The 19,749-nt window shown below is 40.9% G+C and overlaps 1 protein-coding gene across 4 annotated transcripts in view; it reads left to right on the forward strand.

The window, feature by feature from the left end:
• exp (expansion) overlaps positions 1 to 19,749 on the forward strand; it is a 556,924-nt gene that overhangs the window by 462,243 nt on the left and 74,932 nt on the right. For all 4 annotated transcript variants that reach the window (XM_083144338.1, XM_083144337.1, XM_083144340.1 and 1 more), the window contains 2 exons: positions 1,544 to 1,699; positions 3,143 to 3,341. In XM_083144338.1, the coding sequence (XP_083000464.1) occupies positions 1,544 to 1,699; positions 3,143 to 3,341 (355 nt within the window). The remainder of the gene's footprint in view (positions 1 to 1,543; positions 1,700 to 3,142; positions 3,342 to 19,749) is intronic.

Here is a 19,749-nt window from a genome sequence, read left to right on the forward strand (position 1 = left end):
AACAAAAAAGCACTGAAATCCCAGCCAGTTGCGGCCGGTGTCTCGGAATTAGGCGTCCTTTGTTACAAACCCCATTTTCTAATAAGTATACCTAACCATTGAACTATTTTTTCTCTATTACCTCAATTTCTTCCTACTAGCATTTCACCTAATTCCTGCTTGTATCTTAAGCCCCTATCACACGGAACTGGATTTCTAGTAGGAATGCCCTAGTTGGCGCTGAACTAACTTTTTAGGTAGCAATCATGGCCGCCTGGCTGACTGCTTGACTGGTTTGGAGGAATAGGACATGTTCTAATTGCTACTTGCTTTCCTCGACTGGATTCTGTGGAACAGCCAATCAGAGCAAAGTTTCGCCATGTGAAGATAATCTGTGACTGTTCAAAGGAGCGCTTTTGTCTGTGGTTTCCGAGTGTTACTCCAGCAATGTATAACGTATACAGCATGAAAGGCGCGTTGAGTTACATCATCTATGCTGAGTGCACGGTGTTTATATTTGAAACAACTAAAATATTCTTCCATACGTGTACAGTAAACGTTGTAAAGTATGTACCAGGTGGTTATAATTAAAGTGACGGTGTTCAGAGTGGTACAGCACGGGCTGTAATGAGAGTAGCAGTCTGAAACTTCGTAGATATGCTAATGAAGCAATGCGCTCGCGAATTATGCAAAAAAAGGAAAAAGTTCCAATTCTCGCCACCAGGGTACAAATGGCGCTGTAAGCAGTCAAAACTTGGTATAGTTACAGGAAAAACACTATAAATCGCAGAAAACAATACTCTTTGTAATAAAATATCGCTACAATTTCACTATTCGAATTACATGAACATTACTAAAGAAAAAAGCAACAAGCGTCACCAACAACAACCAGGGAGCTCACACAATGGTTAGGCAATGTCACCGACTTTGACGTCAGAGTTACGGAAAATTCCACGTTTTGACTGCTTACAGCGCCACTTTTTACCCTGGTGGCGAGAATTGGAACTTTTTTCACGATTCGCGAGCGCATTGCTTCATTAGCATATCTACGAAGATTCAGACTGCTACTCTCATTACAGTCCGTGCTGTACCACTCTGAACACCGCCACTTTAATTATAACCACCTGGTAGTATTTAAGCAGCGCCATTGTTTTGTACCTAATAACGTTTTATACCAAACGTTATTCCTCTCGGTTGAATACTTATCGGCTTTTAAAAATGTGAAGTGATACATTGTTTACATCTCACGCGGCCGCCATTACAACTTCCCTCGTATGCGAACAAAAGTCTATCGACAAGTACGCTGATAAGTATCGTGTGAGGCAAAAACTAGCAAATTGGTAGCCAGTCCAGCGCCAACGAGGGCATACCTACTGGAAATCCAGTTCCGTGTGATACGGGCTTATCACATGTAACCCCATTAAGCCTTGCTAGAAGGTTGAAACGTTACGTTTAGTTTGTTTTATTTATATAATAAAATAAATTTATGCCTTGGTCAGCATATTGAGTTTTTGTTACACTTGCTTCAAATATGGCGCCTGTTAACTGTGACTTTTCGTTTCAGGGTGTGAAAGTAAAGATGGACGACGCAGGGAACATCTTGATCAAGCGAGTGTCTAAGAGCAACGTCTATGTCAAGTGCACGACGGAAGAGGGCAGCGTCAGCAACGACGTTCTCAAACTTCCAAACGGGGGCCTAGAATTGGAAAAACCGGTCAAGGTGAGAAATTTTAAATTTTTCTAATATAATTTCTATTTGTCTTCTGTTCGTACAGGATAACAAACGAATTATCACACAATTTGTTTTATGTAACTTAAAGGTTCTTGGAAAGATTTGTACAGAATTGATTAGTACTTAATTAATAAAACAATACTTTAAATAATATTTTCTTGCAAACTACCTTCTCTCTGAGCGCTAGCATTGCAAAGTTCATTAAAGTTGATTAAAATAAATTAACTTGTAGGCCAAGAAGACCTTTCTTGTTGTTTTTGGTACTGGTAACCGTAAGAGCGTAATTTTTGGTGAGGTTTGGTGCGGGTCACGTCCACCTCCTATCACTTGGCGAAAATCTGTTCCTTAAACATGCTGGTAGCACCAAACTTAGCGCTCCTAACCAAATTACATGAATTGTTTGCACAATTACAATTCTAATAATGCCTACGTACGTTGTTATGTTAGGAGGCCAGGTTTATAGCTGTTAGCAATCAATTTTCGTGTCGTGTTAGCAGCTGGATGTGCCTCTCGATCCAGTGTGACTCCAATAACAATTTATGAATTCAACATTCACATTTTACATATCTGTGAAGTAGGACTGAATTTCAACCCAAAATTCATTAAGACATTCGCTGACTTCTTGAAATTTCTATAGTTTGTCTCATTATTTCTGCTTCCACCTTTCGTTCTCTCATTCTTTCTGTTTCCTTGACTTTTTGTTTCTCACATTCCTTCTGCTTCCCTGATCCTTCTTTCTCCTTTGTGTTTACCTGTCCCTTCTTAATCTCATTCTTTCTGTTTCCCTGCTCCTTCTTTCTCTCATTCATTCTGCGTGACTGCCTCTTTCTTTCTCGCATTCTGTCTCCCTGTATATTTCTTTCTTATTATTTCTGCTTCCCTACTCCTTCTTTAATTCTTTCTGCTCCCTGTACCTTCTTTCTTTCATTCTTTCTTCTTCCCTGCTCCTTCTTTGTCATTCTTTATGCTTCACCCTGCTTGTTAATTTTATCATTCTCTGTTCTGTCTCCTTTTTCTTTCTTCCTCTGTTTAACTGCGTGGCTCAGGTGATTTTGCTTTGGTTGTTTTGTTTTTCCCTGTTACTATTCTTGGCATATCCTGATTAGGCTTTACATATCTGTCATACTTGTCAGGTTGCTACTTTCTATTCCTTTTTATATTACTTTCTATATTACTTTAACACACATTATCATATTATTGCACCTTATCGATTCTATTGATTGCATATTCTGTGTAACAACCAATGTGATAATACAAGACACTGTAAATGGGCATTTGCCTGTAGTGTCATGTCTTTAAACAAATAAATTACTTGCCCTTCCTATTTTTCTCTCAACCAGCGGAATCTATTTTACGAGTATAATAGATGTACAAAATGTGACTTTCGATTGTGTGAAGTGAATGTGCCTGACACTGTCTCCTTTCCTCCAGCTGTTCGACATGAAGAAGTTCCAGCAGAACGTGAACAGGGAACTGAAGCGAGCTTACCCAGACCGAAAAAAGCTGGAGTGTCAGTGCATCACCGCCATGGCGTTCGTCAAGAACGAGATCGACCTCTTGGACTGCCCCATCTGGGTCATGATCATCAACGTCGTCGCGATGGACATGCTCAAATCCAAAATACCGCCAAGTGAGTACAAAATTCTTGTGTGTGTTTCTCTAGTTGCATTTGGTTCTTGTGAATTGAGTGTCGATTTATTTTCAGCATATTATCATTTATATATGTATCAATAGAGGATTGTGTTACACTTATCAGATAGATGGGAAGTTATTGTGTAAAATGATTGTCCCTCGCCAACAGGGGCAGATAGAATCTCGCAGACCATACAGGAGGGACACAATATGTAAGAAACGAGTAAACAGAGAAAAAGATAGGGAAGCAGAGCAAGATAGAAATAGATAGGAAAAGTAGGAAACAGAGAAAGATAGACAGAAATATATATGGAAGCAGAGAAAGGTATAAAGAGATGGTGAAACCGAGAGAAAAGAGATTGAGAAACAGAGGAAGATAATAAAAGATAGGAAACAGAAATGAAGAAATGTGGAAAAATAATGAAAGGCAGAAGAAAGAGATGAGGAAGTAGAGAAATAAGGTCAGACATTGGCCTTATAATTGCAATCTTCCAAACAAATTCACACAGGGATAAGTAATGTTTTGGTTTTATTGAAAGTATATTCGACAATATTCTTACTCTCGTCTATAGTTATAATATACTTTCTAGTTCTGCACTTAATACAGTGATGAATGTCTGCACAATATACAGGGTTTTCGTAAATGATTGTCGGGGTTACAAACAAGCACTGTATTTTACGTAATAAAGATAGATACATGCAATTTTTTGCAAAATGTTAGAAAACTCACCAAGTTTTTATGACAAAGTCATAAACGTTCCATGTGCTCGCCTCGCGATATCCTGCAGATATCTAAGCGATAGTCCATTTCCTACCACACTCGGGATAGCATATCACGTGTAACACTGTTGATGGAATTCGTTATGCGTGTTTTCAGTTCCTCAATGGTAGTGGGTAATGGCAAACGGTATCTTTTACGTATCCCCAGATAAAAAAAATATTGCAAGGAGAAAGGTCAGGTGAACGAGGAGGCCATGATCAAAGGTTTTCATCCTCATAACTCCGCCCAATCCAACGTTGTGGTAATTTTCTGTTAAGCAATGATCCCGAACCTGATGAGGATGAGGATTTTCCGTTCCCCATATGCGCACATTGTGTGTGTTTACTTTTCCACTTAGGTGTAATGTCGCCTCGTCAGTGGAAACTAAATTCTCGATGAAATTGTTATCGTCAGCCATGAGATTTTGCATATCGCTGGAGAACGTTTCCCGTACACGACGGTCCTTACGTGTTGGCTTTTGATGCAGACTTAGGCGGTATGGTTCCATGTTTAGCCGTTTTCGTAGAACACTACATAATGTTGTCTTCGGAATGTTTAGTTCCTTGGATTTAGCAGGAATCGATTTCTTCGGGCACCGTAGATAGGTTTCATGAACTCGCTCCACATCATGTTCCGACACTGATGGTCGACCACTGTTCTTGCCTTTTCAAATGCAACCTTTTTCTTTGAACTGTGCATACCACCTTCTAATCGAATTGTCTGACGGTGCATCTTTCCGATATCGCGCACAAAAATGTCGTTGCACAACTGTAACGGACCTCGTTGCGTGATATTCAAGGACACAGAATGCCTTCTCGCTAGTAATATCCGCCATTTTGGAAAACTGCCGCCTGGCGGCAGAATCAGGAGACAGAGGTCTATGAAACAAATAAGGAACAAAACTTGTTGAGTTTCTCAACAATATCGTGCATTTGTGTTCACCGTGTCATTCACCCACATCGATTACAACAATGAGGAAACCCCGAGAATCATTTACGAAAACCCGGTATTTGTAATTTGCTGCCATCTACTGACAGGATTGTGCATAAACAGGAAATATGCATATTTGCAAAATAATATATATTTGGGGAGGGGGATAAATAAACAAGAATATGATAAAACATTTAAGTGATCGAAAACTGCATAACAAATATCTAATCTCATTTTTAATGTTTCGCATTTTTCTCGTAAAGTGTATAATTGCTATCACTACCTGCTATCTGTTATTCCCTCTATATTCTTAATGATCAATGCTCCGATTTCAGTCAATTAATATTGCTTTGAGTAAATAGAAATAGTATTAATACTACCACCACTAATAAGAAAATAAATCTGTGTTTGCAATTTTGTTTAAACGAAGTGGAAATTTTGATCACAAAGGAAATGTTTGCACGTTTAGAAAGAAAAGTGTGGTTATGGCAACACTGGTAAGGACTAGTCCAAATGACCACAGCCACAACTGAAAGCAGTGCGTCGGCAGCTGAAATCCATTACCTTCAACCCAGCAATCAACCCAAAACAAACATTCCTGCATGTCTTCTTCACTTCCCAAAATAAAAGCCAACTTCCTGTGTGCACATCGCTACCTCGCCTTTAACATGAGTTTGCAGATCAGGCATTGTATATTTACCGTTCAATTACTTGTTTTCCTCTAGGCATAAACTTCCACAATGGACGATTAGAAGCACAAGTGCTGCATCGACAAGACATTGTCAACTGCACGTGAACCAACTCGATTCTTGTTGACCACTTTCAGTGTTACTTTTTCCCATGGCCTGGCAAAATTGGTGATGATTCAAACATGGCCTTCTTAAGTTCAAGGATCGTACACCCTAGCGGATTCATTACATCATGCACAAGGCCTCTGCACCTATATGACACGGCTGTTTTTATAAACAAGCACACTCCCTAAAAAAAGCTTTAAGGTTGCTTTGATTCCTTAAAGCCGTCGTGGACATATTGACGAAGACAATTTGTAGACACCACAGAATAAGGTAGATATTTTCTTTAAAAAGAATAAGCACGCTTTGTCCCGTCATCTTATAACGGACGTTGAAGGGCTCTTTGCAACTTGCCCAGTCACTGTTACATTGGAGCACCTGTTTTGTGACCAGTTATCAAGGACTTTATTTCATATTGTGCAGGAATGTAAGGCAGGACTGTTTACATTTTGACAACTGTGATAAATACACATTGTGAAGTCATGCAAAACGGTGTTCACAGCTTCCTTGCCATTTGTTGATCTAAAATAACCTTTCGTGTTTCGGACTTACTGCTACCGTTTCTCTGCAAGATGTTGTGAACTTTGCCCTTGCACAGTTTTGAACTTGAAAGTTTAACTAACTGTAAACTACACATTAACGGAAAGCAGCATTATACAAGCAACAAAAACGATATCAAGAATATGCTTGCACCTTAAAACCTGTTACCACTCAATCTCGCGAGTTGTAATATAAAATATTAAAGTGCAATGGCACTAACTAAAACTACGTTTGCAAAGTTCAAGTGGAATATTGCATCTTCATCTGAAAGTTAATTTTTAGAAGCCCAAATTGAAGTTACTAGAATCTATTTCGTACATGGCAATCATGCAAAATTTCAACCGATTTGTGCAGCATGAATATATGCAGTTCATTATTTTAGGCAACAAAACACATTATGCAAATTAACTTTTACTCAAAAGTAAATGAATAAAGATTCAAACTTAAACTTTATTGGTTAATAATAAGACATGCTGTTACTTATACATATTGAGAATCGTTGTTAAAAGAATCCACAAATCAAAATATATTATAATTTTAGGAAAGATACTAAGAAGGTGTTTAGGACCAACTAGAGATACTTATGATACATGCTAAAGCTAATCGTGAACTAGATGAACTAATTGAGAATAAAACTATAATAAATCATATATATCAAATATTTGGATTGTTTGGTCATGTGTGAAAGAAGACAGTTTGGTTGAGCAGCATGTAGATGGTGCCATTAGCTGTAAGGCATTTGGGATGACAAAAAAGTAGATAGGAAAATGATATAAGAAAGATTTTCATTACACAAAGATAAATTTTTGTTCAATATATGAAGAGAATGAAAGCAACATTGAATTATATTGTGGAGGACGATGTTTTTATAAAATAGTTTCAACTTAAAATAGAACCGTGAACTTTTTCTTTTTATTTCGATTTCGACTAAAATCATTCATCTGACTGCACTATTATCAACAATGCCTGATTACGGTTCTGTGGCGTGCTAAGCTGAAATATCTGTTTACCCCCCACCATTCAAGTCTCGCATATTTTCAGAACATATTACAGGGATATTTTAACACAGTACTATAAATTGACAAGCAAAAATAATAATATTATAGGGAGAAGTTTGCCTTTACAAGGTCACCGTATGTCATCCTTGATCTTTGTAGTAGTTCGGGACATTGTGTGAATTTACAAACAAAATGTGTTCTGATAAAACATGCGACTGTCTTCTACATTCACGAATAACCAGTATTTACTTTATTTATATTGTACACGTGTTTATAAAATTAACAGGGAACCATTCAGATTAAACACGCTGTATGAATGTCAATATTTCTAAAGTTGTTGATTTCGATTCGTTTTTGTTACATAAGAAGATTGATTTAAAATGTCTTGTGTTAATAAGTTTCAAATTAGTTTGTATCGGATTCTTTAAGGTGAAATAATACTTTATGAAGTTAAATTGTGTTCCTTTTAATTCTTGCAACGTAAATTATGTAACATTATGGAAACCCAGTTGGACGCTGAGGACTTGAAATTCAATTTAAAAATTGGTAGAACTCTGCTCAAGCTTCGCTTACAGTATGGGCTATTTCAATGTAAAGTATAGTTTTAAACACCAGCTGCTCAAAAATATTACGTTTATATGATAAACCTTATCTATGCGACATAGTTGTGGCTTGAAAGTGAAATGACTAGTGCTTTTGTAGGGAGATAAGTGTAACATCCATCCTTGCATTAGCTGACGGCATAAGCTCATGATGACGTTCGGTTATTCTGCAGCCAGCAGAGCAGTTGGGCAAATGTAAACTCTTTAGACACTCATCTTCCCGAATCGAATAGAAAATCCGTTGAATCTCGGTTGATGTGCACCATACGTCTTCTGCACCACGACATAAATCCAGGAAGAACTCATTAATGGTACTCTGTATACGGCACCCTTTATCACTCCTGAAGCTTCTGAAAATTTAGTGGCCATTCCTGTCCCTGGAAACGTTCCACCTGCGTCGTTTTTTCTTTCTCTTCTTTGGCAGAAGCTCGTCGCCACTCTCACCCACCCACTAAAACCACATCCATGTTTTGGACGAAAGGGGTGAAGCAATTTCGTTCACACTTCAACAGATCTTCGTGGGAATGTTCCAACCCTTTCCTCAGATGGATGGAGATGACAGTTTTGCGGACGCCTAAACTTCTTCGGGATGTCTGGGGTGCATTGTTCTGATCAGGCAACAAGGCCACCGGCTCTTTGTCACCTCGGTGTCTCACGTCACCCAATTGAGCATAAAAATTACTCTTTGGAACAAGAAAATCGGATATTCTTTCTTCTCACGGGGTTCAATATCACTAACCGCCATGTGTAATCGCTCTTGTACAAGGACGCTCTGCTTGCATAGTCCGTAAAACATGCTATTGAAGTAAAGCCTGTTTGACACCGAACTAATTCCCTGCTGAGATGCTCAGAGCTAGGGTTGAAAAAAATCTTAACTTCATTTCCGACAAGCGATTGAAGGTTCTAGGTTCGTTTATTGATTTGCTTAATTTTTTTCGCTTTTGTGCCACTTTTGGCTAATTGCAAAGATGGAGATTTATATCATTATAAACTCTGTAGCTCAGACCAAACGTTTAAGTTCATCATCGGAAAGGATGCATTCTGGTGCATCAAGGAACATGCATTAAAGTGCATCTCGACTGAAATAAATCCTCACTTGAATCAAATGATACAATTTGGTGTTTCTTTCTCGACATACAAAAATGCACCCAAAGGCATGAAATGTGAATCTGATTCTTTGAAGAAGCCATAAAACACACTTTAGTGCATCAATCGATGCATTCTGGTGCATCAATCGATATGATGCATGTAGTTTTCTGTGTGTAGACTAGCTTCTCATCCTGCATGACGCACATCTCTTGGCAGGAAAATAAGTGTTCTGGCTCATCGTCACCATTCCATAGTAATAATTTCATTTGCATCTTCCTCCCTCACGTTTTAGTGTATTATGTCTCCATCTCCCAGCCTCATCCATGCCAACCACTTTCTTGGTCCTTTTCTCACTCTCTCTATGCAAGTTCCTTGTTCCCAATCTCGAGGTCTCCTTGCTTGAAACCTGCCATGACGTTGGGTGACGCGTGGTCAGCGCATGGATTCCCATCGCCGCTGTTTTCTGGCTTTAGAGACTTTGTCTCATACTTCTTTCTTTCAGGTAACCCTACAGTTGTCCTTACGATGATTCGTTAACACCGACATTTTGGAAGTTCTCGCTAGGAATCAAACCCGCGACCGCTGGCACAAAAGACGAGATCAAGTAGAAACAGCTTGACAGAGCCGCCACCTATAGTTTTGTGGTCAAGCAGGAGTTTGAGTTAGTTTTTAAGTCCATGTTATGCACATAAAAGCTAATCGGGATTGGACCTACAGTTTAAGGTGAGATCCGAACCACTATGTGCCTTTACAGGGTATCGAACTCGGGACCCCTTTGACATTAGCACTACGCCACTGGGAGGCTTATTGTGCTCAACAGAAACACGAACCTGGAACCGCCTGCCTCCGTAGCGGAGTGGTTAGCACGTCGCGCTACGACGCCAGGGGTCCCGGGTTCGGATCTCGGCCTGGGCGTTTGTGAGAGAGAGTCCATTCATCATATCATCATTCATCTCCATCTTTGCAATTAGCCAAATGTGGCAGAAATGCGAAGTAGAATGAGCCTCCCCGATGATGCAGTGGTAGCGCCGTCTCTTCAAATCGAGAGGTCCCGGTTTCGATATCCGGTGAAGGCACATAGTGGTTCGGATCTCACTTTAATCTGTAGGTCCAGTCCCCATGAGCCTTGCTGTGCATAAAGTGGACTTAAAACACAAACTCAATCAATTAGTAGTGAATCTGTGGTGCAAAGACGCGCATAACGGTAGAGGAGGGGAGAAAGCGAGAGTGGAGCAAAGCTGTACGCGCAGCTGCAAACGGCTGGTAGCTGCAGCCGAATTTTCCCTCCAAGCCTTCACTTCTTATCCGACGAGTTCATTGGTCTACTTGCGCAGAGACTAGTTTTCGTCCTATCGCTCTAGAGATTCCCTGGACAGAGTATAACTTGAATGCTGGAAGAACCTGATGACATATTCTAGGTGGGAAGCAACGATGGACGATTCCAACATTACTTGGTTCGTGTTCAAGTGCGGAGAAAGATTGAATGCAAATGGCTGTTACGAATATATTCACGGCCAGAACAACACAAGAAGTCACGTGGTGTTTAGAATAACTTTGATCTTACAGTGGATGGAGAATAGTAAAGTCTCAGACTACCCGTTGCAACTCCAGAGCTGTTTCTTAAATATCAAATTTCGCAACTGCTGAAACCTAACCCCACAGTCTGATTTCATTAATTGCTTTGTACACGAGACGCACTAAAAGCGGTTCCGGTGAGGATCTGCCTCTTTAGGTAGCAGCGACCGGGGGAAGAGGCGTTCCTCGAGTGAGGAGGAATCGCTTTGGACTGCCGGAAGGGCCTGGATGATTGATCGGCGTTTGCCTCCAACTTCTGCTCCGTTATGGCTAATGGGAAGGAACAAGAGGAGTCGAGTGGGTGCGTGGTCACGCCTGCAGAGCAACGTCCAGGGCCACGTAGGAGGCAGGGCTGGGGAACTGCTCTTGTGGGCGATGCGCTGTTTTGCAAACGTTACTCGACTCCACTGATTAAGCCTTTGCAGTTTGTTTCGTACCAAGATATACAATTTGGAAATTGAAAAGCTGAAGTTTGTCCCAGCAGAGACTCTCTCGAATGCTTACCCTTGGCGTACGAGAAACTTACTAACCTGAGTAGGGCTCAGGCCCACCTTTTTTGTCACCACTAAAATTCAAGATATAATTTTGTTGTCGATTCATTACTTCCTTTCTTGTTTATATAAGTTTAGTTATTTATTAATTAGAACAATTACAAAAATTATGATCTTCTATCTTCTTAATATATAAAAAATGGATGAATGTGTGTGTGTGTATGTTTGTTCCGCCATAACTCTCGAACGCCTGGAGCGATTTCAACCAAACTTGGTACACATATCATTTGCAATATGGAAATAAATACTGTGGGGGTAAGACACCCCTGGCACCCCTAGGGATTGGGGTGGGAAGGGGGTGACATGTAAAAATAATCGAAAACGACCGATATTAGTGTGGAATCCATAGTTTTCGGGGTCGCAAAGTTGAATGGTGACACTCCCAATGCCGTTCAACTCCAAGTTCATTTTACACTATAGTTAGCCTTCATTATTTTCTTGTCTAATAGAAGATTGGGATAAATAAATACCCGGGCAACGCCGGTCAATCAGCTAGTAATTGATAAAAATTAATAACCAGTGTCAAACATATTTTACCACCCACTAAAACTTGCAAAAACCATATTAATTTTCCATCAATGCGTTTTTGTTTATATATATGTGCAATTATATATCTCATGTAATAATTACAAAATTTACCTTCACTACCAACCAAGTGTCTCGAATAACACTCATCCAAAGGTGGTGCTGATTGGCCCCCCAAGTGAGTTTTGCCTCTTACGTACGTTACATTTATGTTTTTATGAACAAAAGCAATACAGAAATATTGGGAACGCTGTTGGGAGCAATGTAATTTATTTTGATATTTTTATTAAAAAAATTGCATTTGAAATATCGAAATAGTAGACGTGATGGGCCTGACAGCGGTGGCAAAGGGGATGCACTTGCCCCCCCCCAATTTTCAGGTTACTAAATTTATAAATTAAGGATACTTTTCTTAACCTCCTGGGAAGTGAGTAGCAAAGTACTGAAGAATATATTTTATGATTGCACAATGTAAGTTATTTATAAAAATAGTTCTGGACTTTTTATGGGATGGAAAACTTGTCGATCCTGCCTTCCAAAGTCCCAAGTTTGATTCTGCCCCCGAAAGTTAAGTCCCAAGTTTGATTCTGCCCCCAAAAGTTAATCCCAAGTTTGATTCTGCCCCCAAAAGTTAATCCCAAGTTTGATTCTGCCCCAGAAAGTTAAGTCCCATGTTTGATTCTTCCCCAGAAAGTTAAGTCCCAAGTTTCATTCTGCCCCCAAAAGTTGTCCCAAGTTTGATTCTGCCCCCAAAAGTTGTCCCAAGTTTGATTCTGCCCCAGAAAGTTAATTCCCAAGTTTGATTCTGCCCCCAAAGGTTAAGTCCCAAGTTTGATTCTTCCCCCAAAAGTTAAGTCCCAAGTTTGATTCTTCCCCCAAAAGTTAAGACCAAAGTTTGATTCTTCCCCCAAAAGTTGTCCCAAGTTTGATTCTTCCCCAGAAAGTTAAGTCCCAAGTTTGATTCTGCCCCAAAAGTTAATCCCAAGTTTGATTCTGCCCCTCCAAAGTTAGGCCCCAAGCTACGGCCATGTGTCCCAAACAACGTTAAGAAGTCAAGTGTAAAGAACGTTTGGCACTAACTTCTGGCGAATTAGGCCAGAAAAAACCCACATGATTTTGTTCCATTCAGCGGTTGATGAAACACAGCCGCGTACGTGAGAGTAGCCCGGCTCAGGTGCGACCGCGCCACTTTACATGGAGTTTTTACATGTCATTTCCTGGCCTTATACATCAGTGTAAAAGTTCGGTCGAAATCGGATCCAGTGTGACCACAGCCTAAGAATGCAACTTTACCATGACAATACCTTGTCTAATGTTGACGGAAATATTTGCGCTGCGTCTAAAGAAATAGCCATAATGTTTCCAGCCGAGCGGAAAATCAGTGCTTTGGCGTAATAGTCTCTGGAAACAAAAGATCTTCATCACGCGAGTAAAAGACATTGACGAAGCAGGTGTAAATGGTCAGTGCTGATGGAGTTTGATTAAGAATTTGCGCTCGTCGGCACGATTTTCTATACATGGGGCCCCGGAACGAATCTGCCCTCATGCGGAAAGAGGCGCCCAGGGACCCCCTCCCCCAGAAAAGTTTCTTAACCCCGATGCGGCCGGATTTTTGTCATGGTGTCATGGTTGAGTTCCTCGCAGTGACTTTTCCTCATAGCAGGTGTTATTCTGGGAAAAACCGCTGGATATTTCAAACTTCTCGCCAGGGCAGGTGATTGAATAAGATTGGATTCTGCAAGCTAAGATTATTTTGCATAATAACCCTCTGCATGCTTCACTGTCACCATGATTAACCATACAAACGCCCCATCTAGATATTCTCAACACCTGAGCCAATATCCTCCCTCTATTGTTGACTGATTTGGTTCATTTTACTTTCCCTTGTTGCCACTTTTGGCTAATCGTGAAGATGAGGATGAGTGATGAAGGAACACCACGCCCAGGACGTGATTAGAACCCGGGACCCTTGGCCTCGTAGCGCGCTGTGCTAACCACTTCGCCTCAGAGGTCCGTCCCCCAACTAGGAATTTCCGCTTCGAGCACTTGACACGAAGATAGAGGTGGTAAGCAAAGATACAAAGACTGACAAGCAGAATGAGAAAGGAAAGAGAAAGAAATGAAGCGAGAAGGAGATAATGGGAAACAATGAAAGAAGGAGAGAGAGAGAGATAGAGAGAGAGATAGAGAGAGAGCTAATAAAGACAGTGAGAGAGAAAGATAGAGAGAGCAAAAAACAGGGAGGAAGTCAAAGGACAATTAAAGAACAGAGAAGAAGAAAAATACGGAGACACGGCGGAACAGAAGCGGAAAGAAAGATATATGAAGAAAGAAAAGAAGAGGGAGAGAAGAATTGATCACCTCACTAGAGAAACATTGAAAATTCCTAAACTTACTTTTACTCTCAAACATAATCGTCACACAGCCTCACACACACTTTGACAGAACACGATATATTAAAATATGAATTTAACAAGTCCTCTACTCAAGGGGGATAAGGGGGCCATGTCCCTTCAAACTATGAAATATTTAAATGTAAACCTATAATCAAACATTGACGATTTTTCAGATTTTTAAGAATTTCACCTTTGTCCGTGCATAAATAAATGGGATATTTGTGGAGACAGGAAGTCACTAAAAGTCTGCAGTCTGCAATATTTGGTAATTTTAGTTTTACAACTATTGAATACGTTACTAGGAGGTTTCGATTTTTCCTTTAATAATATTGCAACTCTATAATTGTACGTCCATCTGCAATATTGCATTCAGTTGGTGCTAACATCTGATGCTCCAACATCGTCACGATTAGTCAAAAGTGGAAGAAATAAATCTAATTCATTTCGAATCTTCCCTTTTTTCCACCAAGGGGTCCCGGGTTCGATACCTGGTGGATACCCAATAGCATCTCTGCGCATAAAAGCAGGCTCCGAGCCTGTAAAAAGGTGACGGTCTGTAACAGTTGAAGATTCTTGCAAAATCTTTCAGCAACAAGAGTGGAGGGACTCATATTACAGGTGAACGAACTTTGGTTGTGTGTCCGAAAGCCCAAATATTCTCGCAGACAATCCTATTGTGGTGCGAAACGTATAGGGCAATGTTTCCGTTTCTTTACGACCAGTGTGGTGCGATATGCTAATGCAGAAAGCAATGAAACTCTTCGCGACACGTTGCTGGACACAAGAGGCCCACGAGCGAGACAGTTTAAACTTTTGTCTGCACGCCATAAATCCACACGACAAGGCAAGCCATTGACACGTCGTGATCCCCGGAACACACAAATGTCGTCCAGGACTGAGATATCAGAGCTGGGGTGGCGTGGCGCTGCCCCCTCCTCGAAAGAGCATCCTCCCACGCGAAATTCACATCTGCCCATATACGTGCAGGAGAGTGATTGATGCTGGGACGTTTGCTGGTGTATCGCGTGGGGTATACCTGCTTCGGGGGCCTTTCCCTTGGTATGTAATTCGCAGGTTGCGTGGCTGGTCTTGCATATTGTGAAAGATTGGCTGAAATGTAATCGACATTTTTTATGGGTAACGGTCCACGAGAGATGGTTCCAAGAGGCGCATCTTAATCTAGTACAGGATCTTTGGCTTGTGACCTTAGAAGAGGCGTACAAGAGAGTAAAGGCGTGGCCTTTCTTATTTGCGGGGGTGCATTCTATACAATCCTCCAAATTCATCAACCAGAGGAGATACAGGAGGTGTAGTGATAGCGTCGTCGCCTTGTAATTAAGGGGTTCTGCGTTCGATACCCGGTGGAGGTCCACAGTGGTTCGGATCCCACTTTAAACTGTAGGTGCAGTCCCAATTAGCCTATCTGTGCCTAAAAGTGGACTTAAATTAAAAAAAAAACTCACTCAGAGGAAATACTTTATATAGACTATATGTGTATATACACGTATATATATATATCCCGTCTATCGAAAGGAGAGGAAAATTTGAAAAAATCTGTTCTGTAAAAGACTGAGAGGGAAAGGAACCTCCCCTCCCGACCCGGAATCCTTTAATGCCCAGATGAAAGGCAAGAGTTGAAATTCCATTGTCTTTATCCACCACCCTCCAGATATCCTCAAGGCTCGAGCCCCCTAATTTTCTTGCACACCCCCTTCAGCATATAATCACGTTTATCTTAATCGTGCCCTCCCAAACTTTGAAGTAGGTGCTACTGCAGGGGGCCATTTCAATTGATTCAATAATCTCAGATGGCGTGGTGATAACAACGTCAGCTTGTAACAAAGTTCGATTTCTTCTATTCGTATTGTGATCATCCAGTAAATTGCGTTAATTTGAAAGAAATATCCTCTGCAACACACCTGGAAACAATCGGTAGCGCCCTTGGACTTCTTGATGCATTTCGAATTTGCCTCAGCCAATCCGACAGTCTCCATTCTTTCACATCAAACAATAACTTGATAAGCTCCGAGTAGACAAAGGGAGCCTGGTAATGAAATGTCCCGGGTTGGAATGTGTTAGCTTCAACGTATGTGGTCAGCGTGGACGGACGCTGAGTGCAACCCGTGACCTTCTGAAGGTCAACACTAGCTTGGGAGCAAGGAGAGACTCATTTGCATTTTATTTCAGGCAATCAAGATTTAAAGAATTTATTGCCCCTTCTGTTTTGTTCCTCAACGCTAACTTCCACGATTTTTCCTCTGTATTTGGAACCTACGTTCACGCAAATCAACGTATGGAGTTGTTTTATAGAGTGTAATATCGTAATGATGGAATGAAAGATCTTTTCGCAGACCTCCTAGTTAATTTACTTAAATAAATACATATTATAAGACATGGTTGCAGACTGAATTGAATCTAATCGCACGGCCATGAAAATAGGCGGGAGAATTGCGCTGGTGCCACGTGTGGGAGAAGCCAACCGAGAGCGGGAGAAAAGTCTCTGGTTCCCGCGCACTGTGTGGCAACGTCAACTGGGCTGCGTTGCCTAGTTCGAGCGTCAGACCGACCTCCCTCCGGGGCACTTTTGTGCCATCCCTGACCTTTCGAGTAAATACTATCAGTTCGTATCGCATGGATTACAAAGACCAACTCTACAACGAGATCTTTGATTCTCTTAAACCTTCCAACACACGGGTTGTGCTCCGACGTGGCAACAGCGCGAACTTCTGCCACCCGCCTAATTCCATGGCCGTACGTATATACTTAAATCTATATACTATAGGCCTGTTTAGTTCGCTACACTCTTTGACACCAGGTGCAGTGCAAGGGCATTCCAGTGTCAGGCTGGTGCAAGGAAATTACGTTAAGCAAGTAGACGTTGCACGCAAAAATAGCTGTGTAGACTGAACAAATTCCTGTCTGCTGCTTTCAACGTACGTTTCATTGGATAGCACGCACCACGTGACCATACATCACACCGTACACCGCTCCAGAAAGTAGTGCAATGGTGCAGACACCAAATACACTACGCGACATAACTAACTAAACTAACTAACTCTCTAGCCTTCTTAAACCCGATGGTTCATGGCTGCAGCAACACAGGCCTTCCATCTGTCCCTATCTTGAGCAAGTTCTATATACTCTTTTCCATCCCTACCGATTTCCTTTAGGTCCATCTCAACGTTGTCCCTCCATCTTCGTCTTGGCCTTCCTACAGGTCTCTTACCATCAGGTTTCCCAACAAGAATCCTATAAACTCCCTTTTCCTCTCCCATTCGTGCCACATGGCCTGCCTGCCCACCTAAGTTTTCTTGATTTAATTATTCTAATAATATCTGGACATGAATACAAATTATGTAGTTCTAAATTATGTAACCTTCTCCACTCACCTGTCTCCTCATCCCTTTTAGGTCCAAAGATTTTCCTAAGGATCTTATCTTCAAATACCCTCAATTTATGTTCCTCTTTCAATGTAAGGGACCAAGTTTCCCACCCATATGATACCACAGGCAAAATTACTGTTTTGTATATTTTAACTTTTAGTTTCTTAGATATTAAACGAGAAGACAAAAGTTTATGAAGAGAGAAGTAACATGCATTTCCTGAATTAAGCCTACTTTTTATTTCCTCTTTAATATAATTTTCACTTGTCAATGTTACTCCTAAGGACATAACTGCTCTCACAATCCTTAAAGCTACCACTTGCGATGAAAAATCCAATGCTATAGAATAGGCCAAAACCACGTGACAACTTTGTTTGGACTAAATCGTTTTAATCTGTCTCCTGTTGACGTCACCACTAATATGGTCCATTATCCTTAGGAAACATTAAAGCAGATTATTTCTCACAATATCAACGAGTGTCTTACTGGAAGTCTTGGCTCAAGCTGATGTAAAATCATGTCCACCCTTTTCTTGAATTTTCGTTCTCAAACTCTAAAATTGCTAAGTGGAAAGCCTGTGGAATGAACAAACCTATGGCACTGAAGGGTAGAAGATGACCAGTCCTTTTGGTCTTTTCACGTGTGACAAAACTTCCCCCCTGCCCTCCGCCCCACTCACCCCCCCCCCCCCTTGAGGATCGAGAGGTGCCAGAAGTCACACAGGGATGCAGCTTAACCCTTTCGACCTCCGAAGGGCGAGATCATGAGATCGACGAGATACAGGGTGCGTGGAATCGTGACTGGGCGCTGAAGCCTTTCATGCGTGGAAATTTACACACATGAGGGTTCGGGATGGGATGGTTGGATCTTTGCCTGTCTCTAGGAAATATTACAGACGTTCTAGGCTTTTATTTCATTGTTTCGTCTTCAGATATGCTAGTCATGCTTATTCGTACTTATCTTCCCTGATCAGTAATTGAAAGATTGTACATTCGATTTCCGATTTGCATGGGTGCCCGTACAGGGGTCAAGGGATCTCTTTGACCCCCTTGTAACTCCACATTTCGAATCATGCTATATCTTGCTGAAATCATTGAAATGTCCTCTTGTCGTTCATGTGTATATACAGTGCGTACATTTTAAAACCGGCCTTGAGCACAAAGATGAGCAATGTTACAATATAGTGATCTGCGCATGTAGTACCTTACAACAAACGTTGGAAATTACGTCATCTTGCAGGATACACATGTATTCCTAGCATATTCCTTGCCATATTCCTAGCAACCTTATGGAGTACTTCTGCGGTGATATTCTGAATGGCAACAGTGATGTGATGCTTCAGGAACACCACACACCAACTTTCTCAGGATGAAGGGGAGACTCAACAAAAATGTGTGGATTTTCGGCGCTCCGTGTTCGGTAATTTTGCGAATTGAAACGTCACTGTTGCCATTCAGAATATCACCGCAGAACTACTCCATTAGAATATGGCAAGGCGTCTGGATATGTGTATCCTGCAACATGACGTCATTCCCAAAATTTGTTGTAAGGTACTACATGTGCAGATCACTATATTGTAACATTGCTCATCTATGTGCTCGGGGCCGGTTTGAAAATGTACGCACTGTATTAGCTATAAATTCATTTTAGACCCCCCTACTTCTGAAAATACAAAAACAAAAACAAAAAAAAACACGTAAATCAATAAAACGTACACTCTGTCTCTTGAATTTGTGGATCTAGGCTGCAGCTTGTAACTGCAGACTTCCCTTCGCACGCATTCATTGGTGGAGCCCTTTCGAGTGTTACTTAAGCAGAAGACTTGTTTTCCTTCGTTTGCTCCAAAGATTCAAGGGACAGAGTGTATGAATATTAACATGTAGATTGTAGAAACAATATTATAATTTGTCGCCCAAACGCACCAGCGTAGCTACATCCCCGACTTGAGTTACTCAGTTACTCGTTTCAAAAAATAAATAGTTACTGTTATCCTTACTGGAAGAAAGTAACTCTCTACATAATTTCCTGAATGTTAATGACAATGGTTCTACATTAGCATGCAATGTAAATTGTACATTGCACCACTCTGCATTGTCGAAAAAAAAAAAATATGGATGATATCAAATGAATGCTGATGATGGATATGACATGAATTTCTTCTTATCATGTCAGGATTTTCCTCTAGATCCATGTCATTAAGTTCAATCAACCCACTAGTTGAAGTTGAATTTTCTTGATATTAGTTTGTGAAGTGCCGTTTCCTTGA

Source organism: Lepisma saccharinum, chromosome 23, assembly GCF_977018435.1.
Source record: "Lepisma saccharinum chromosome 23, izLepSacc3.1, whole genome shotgun sequence".
Taxonomy (NCBI): Eukaryota; Metazoa; Arthropoda; class Insecta; order Zygentoma; family Lepismatidae; genus Lepisma; species Lepisma saccharinum.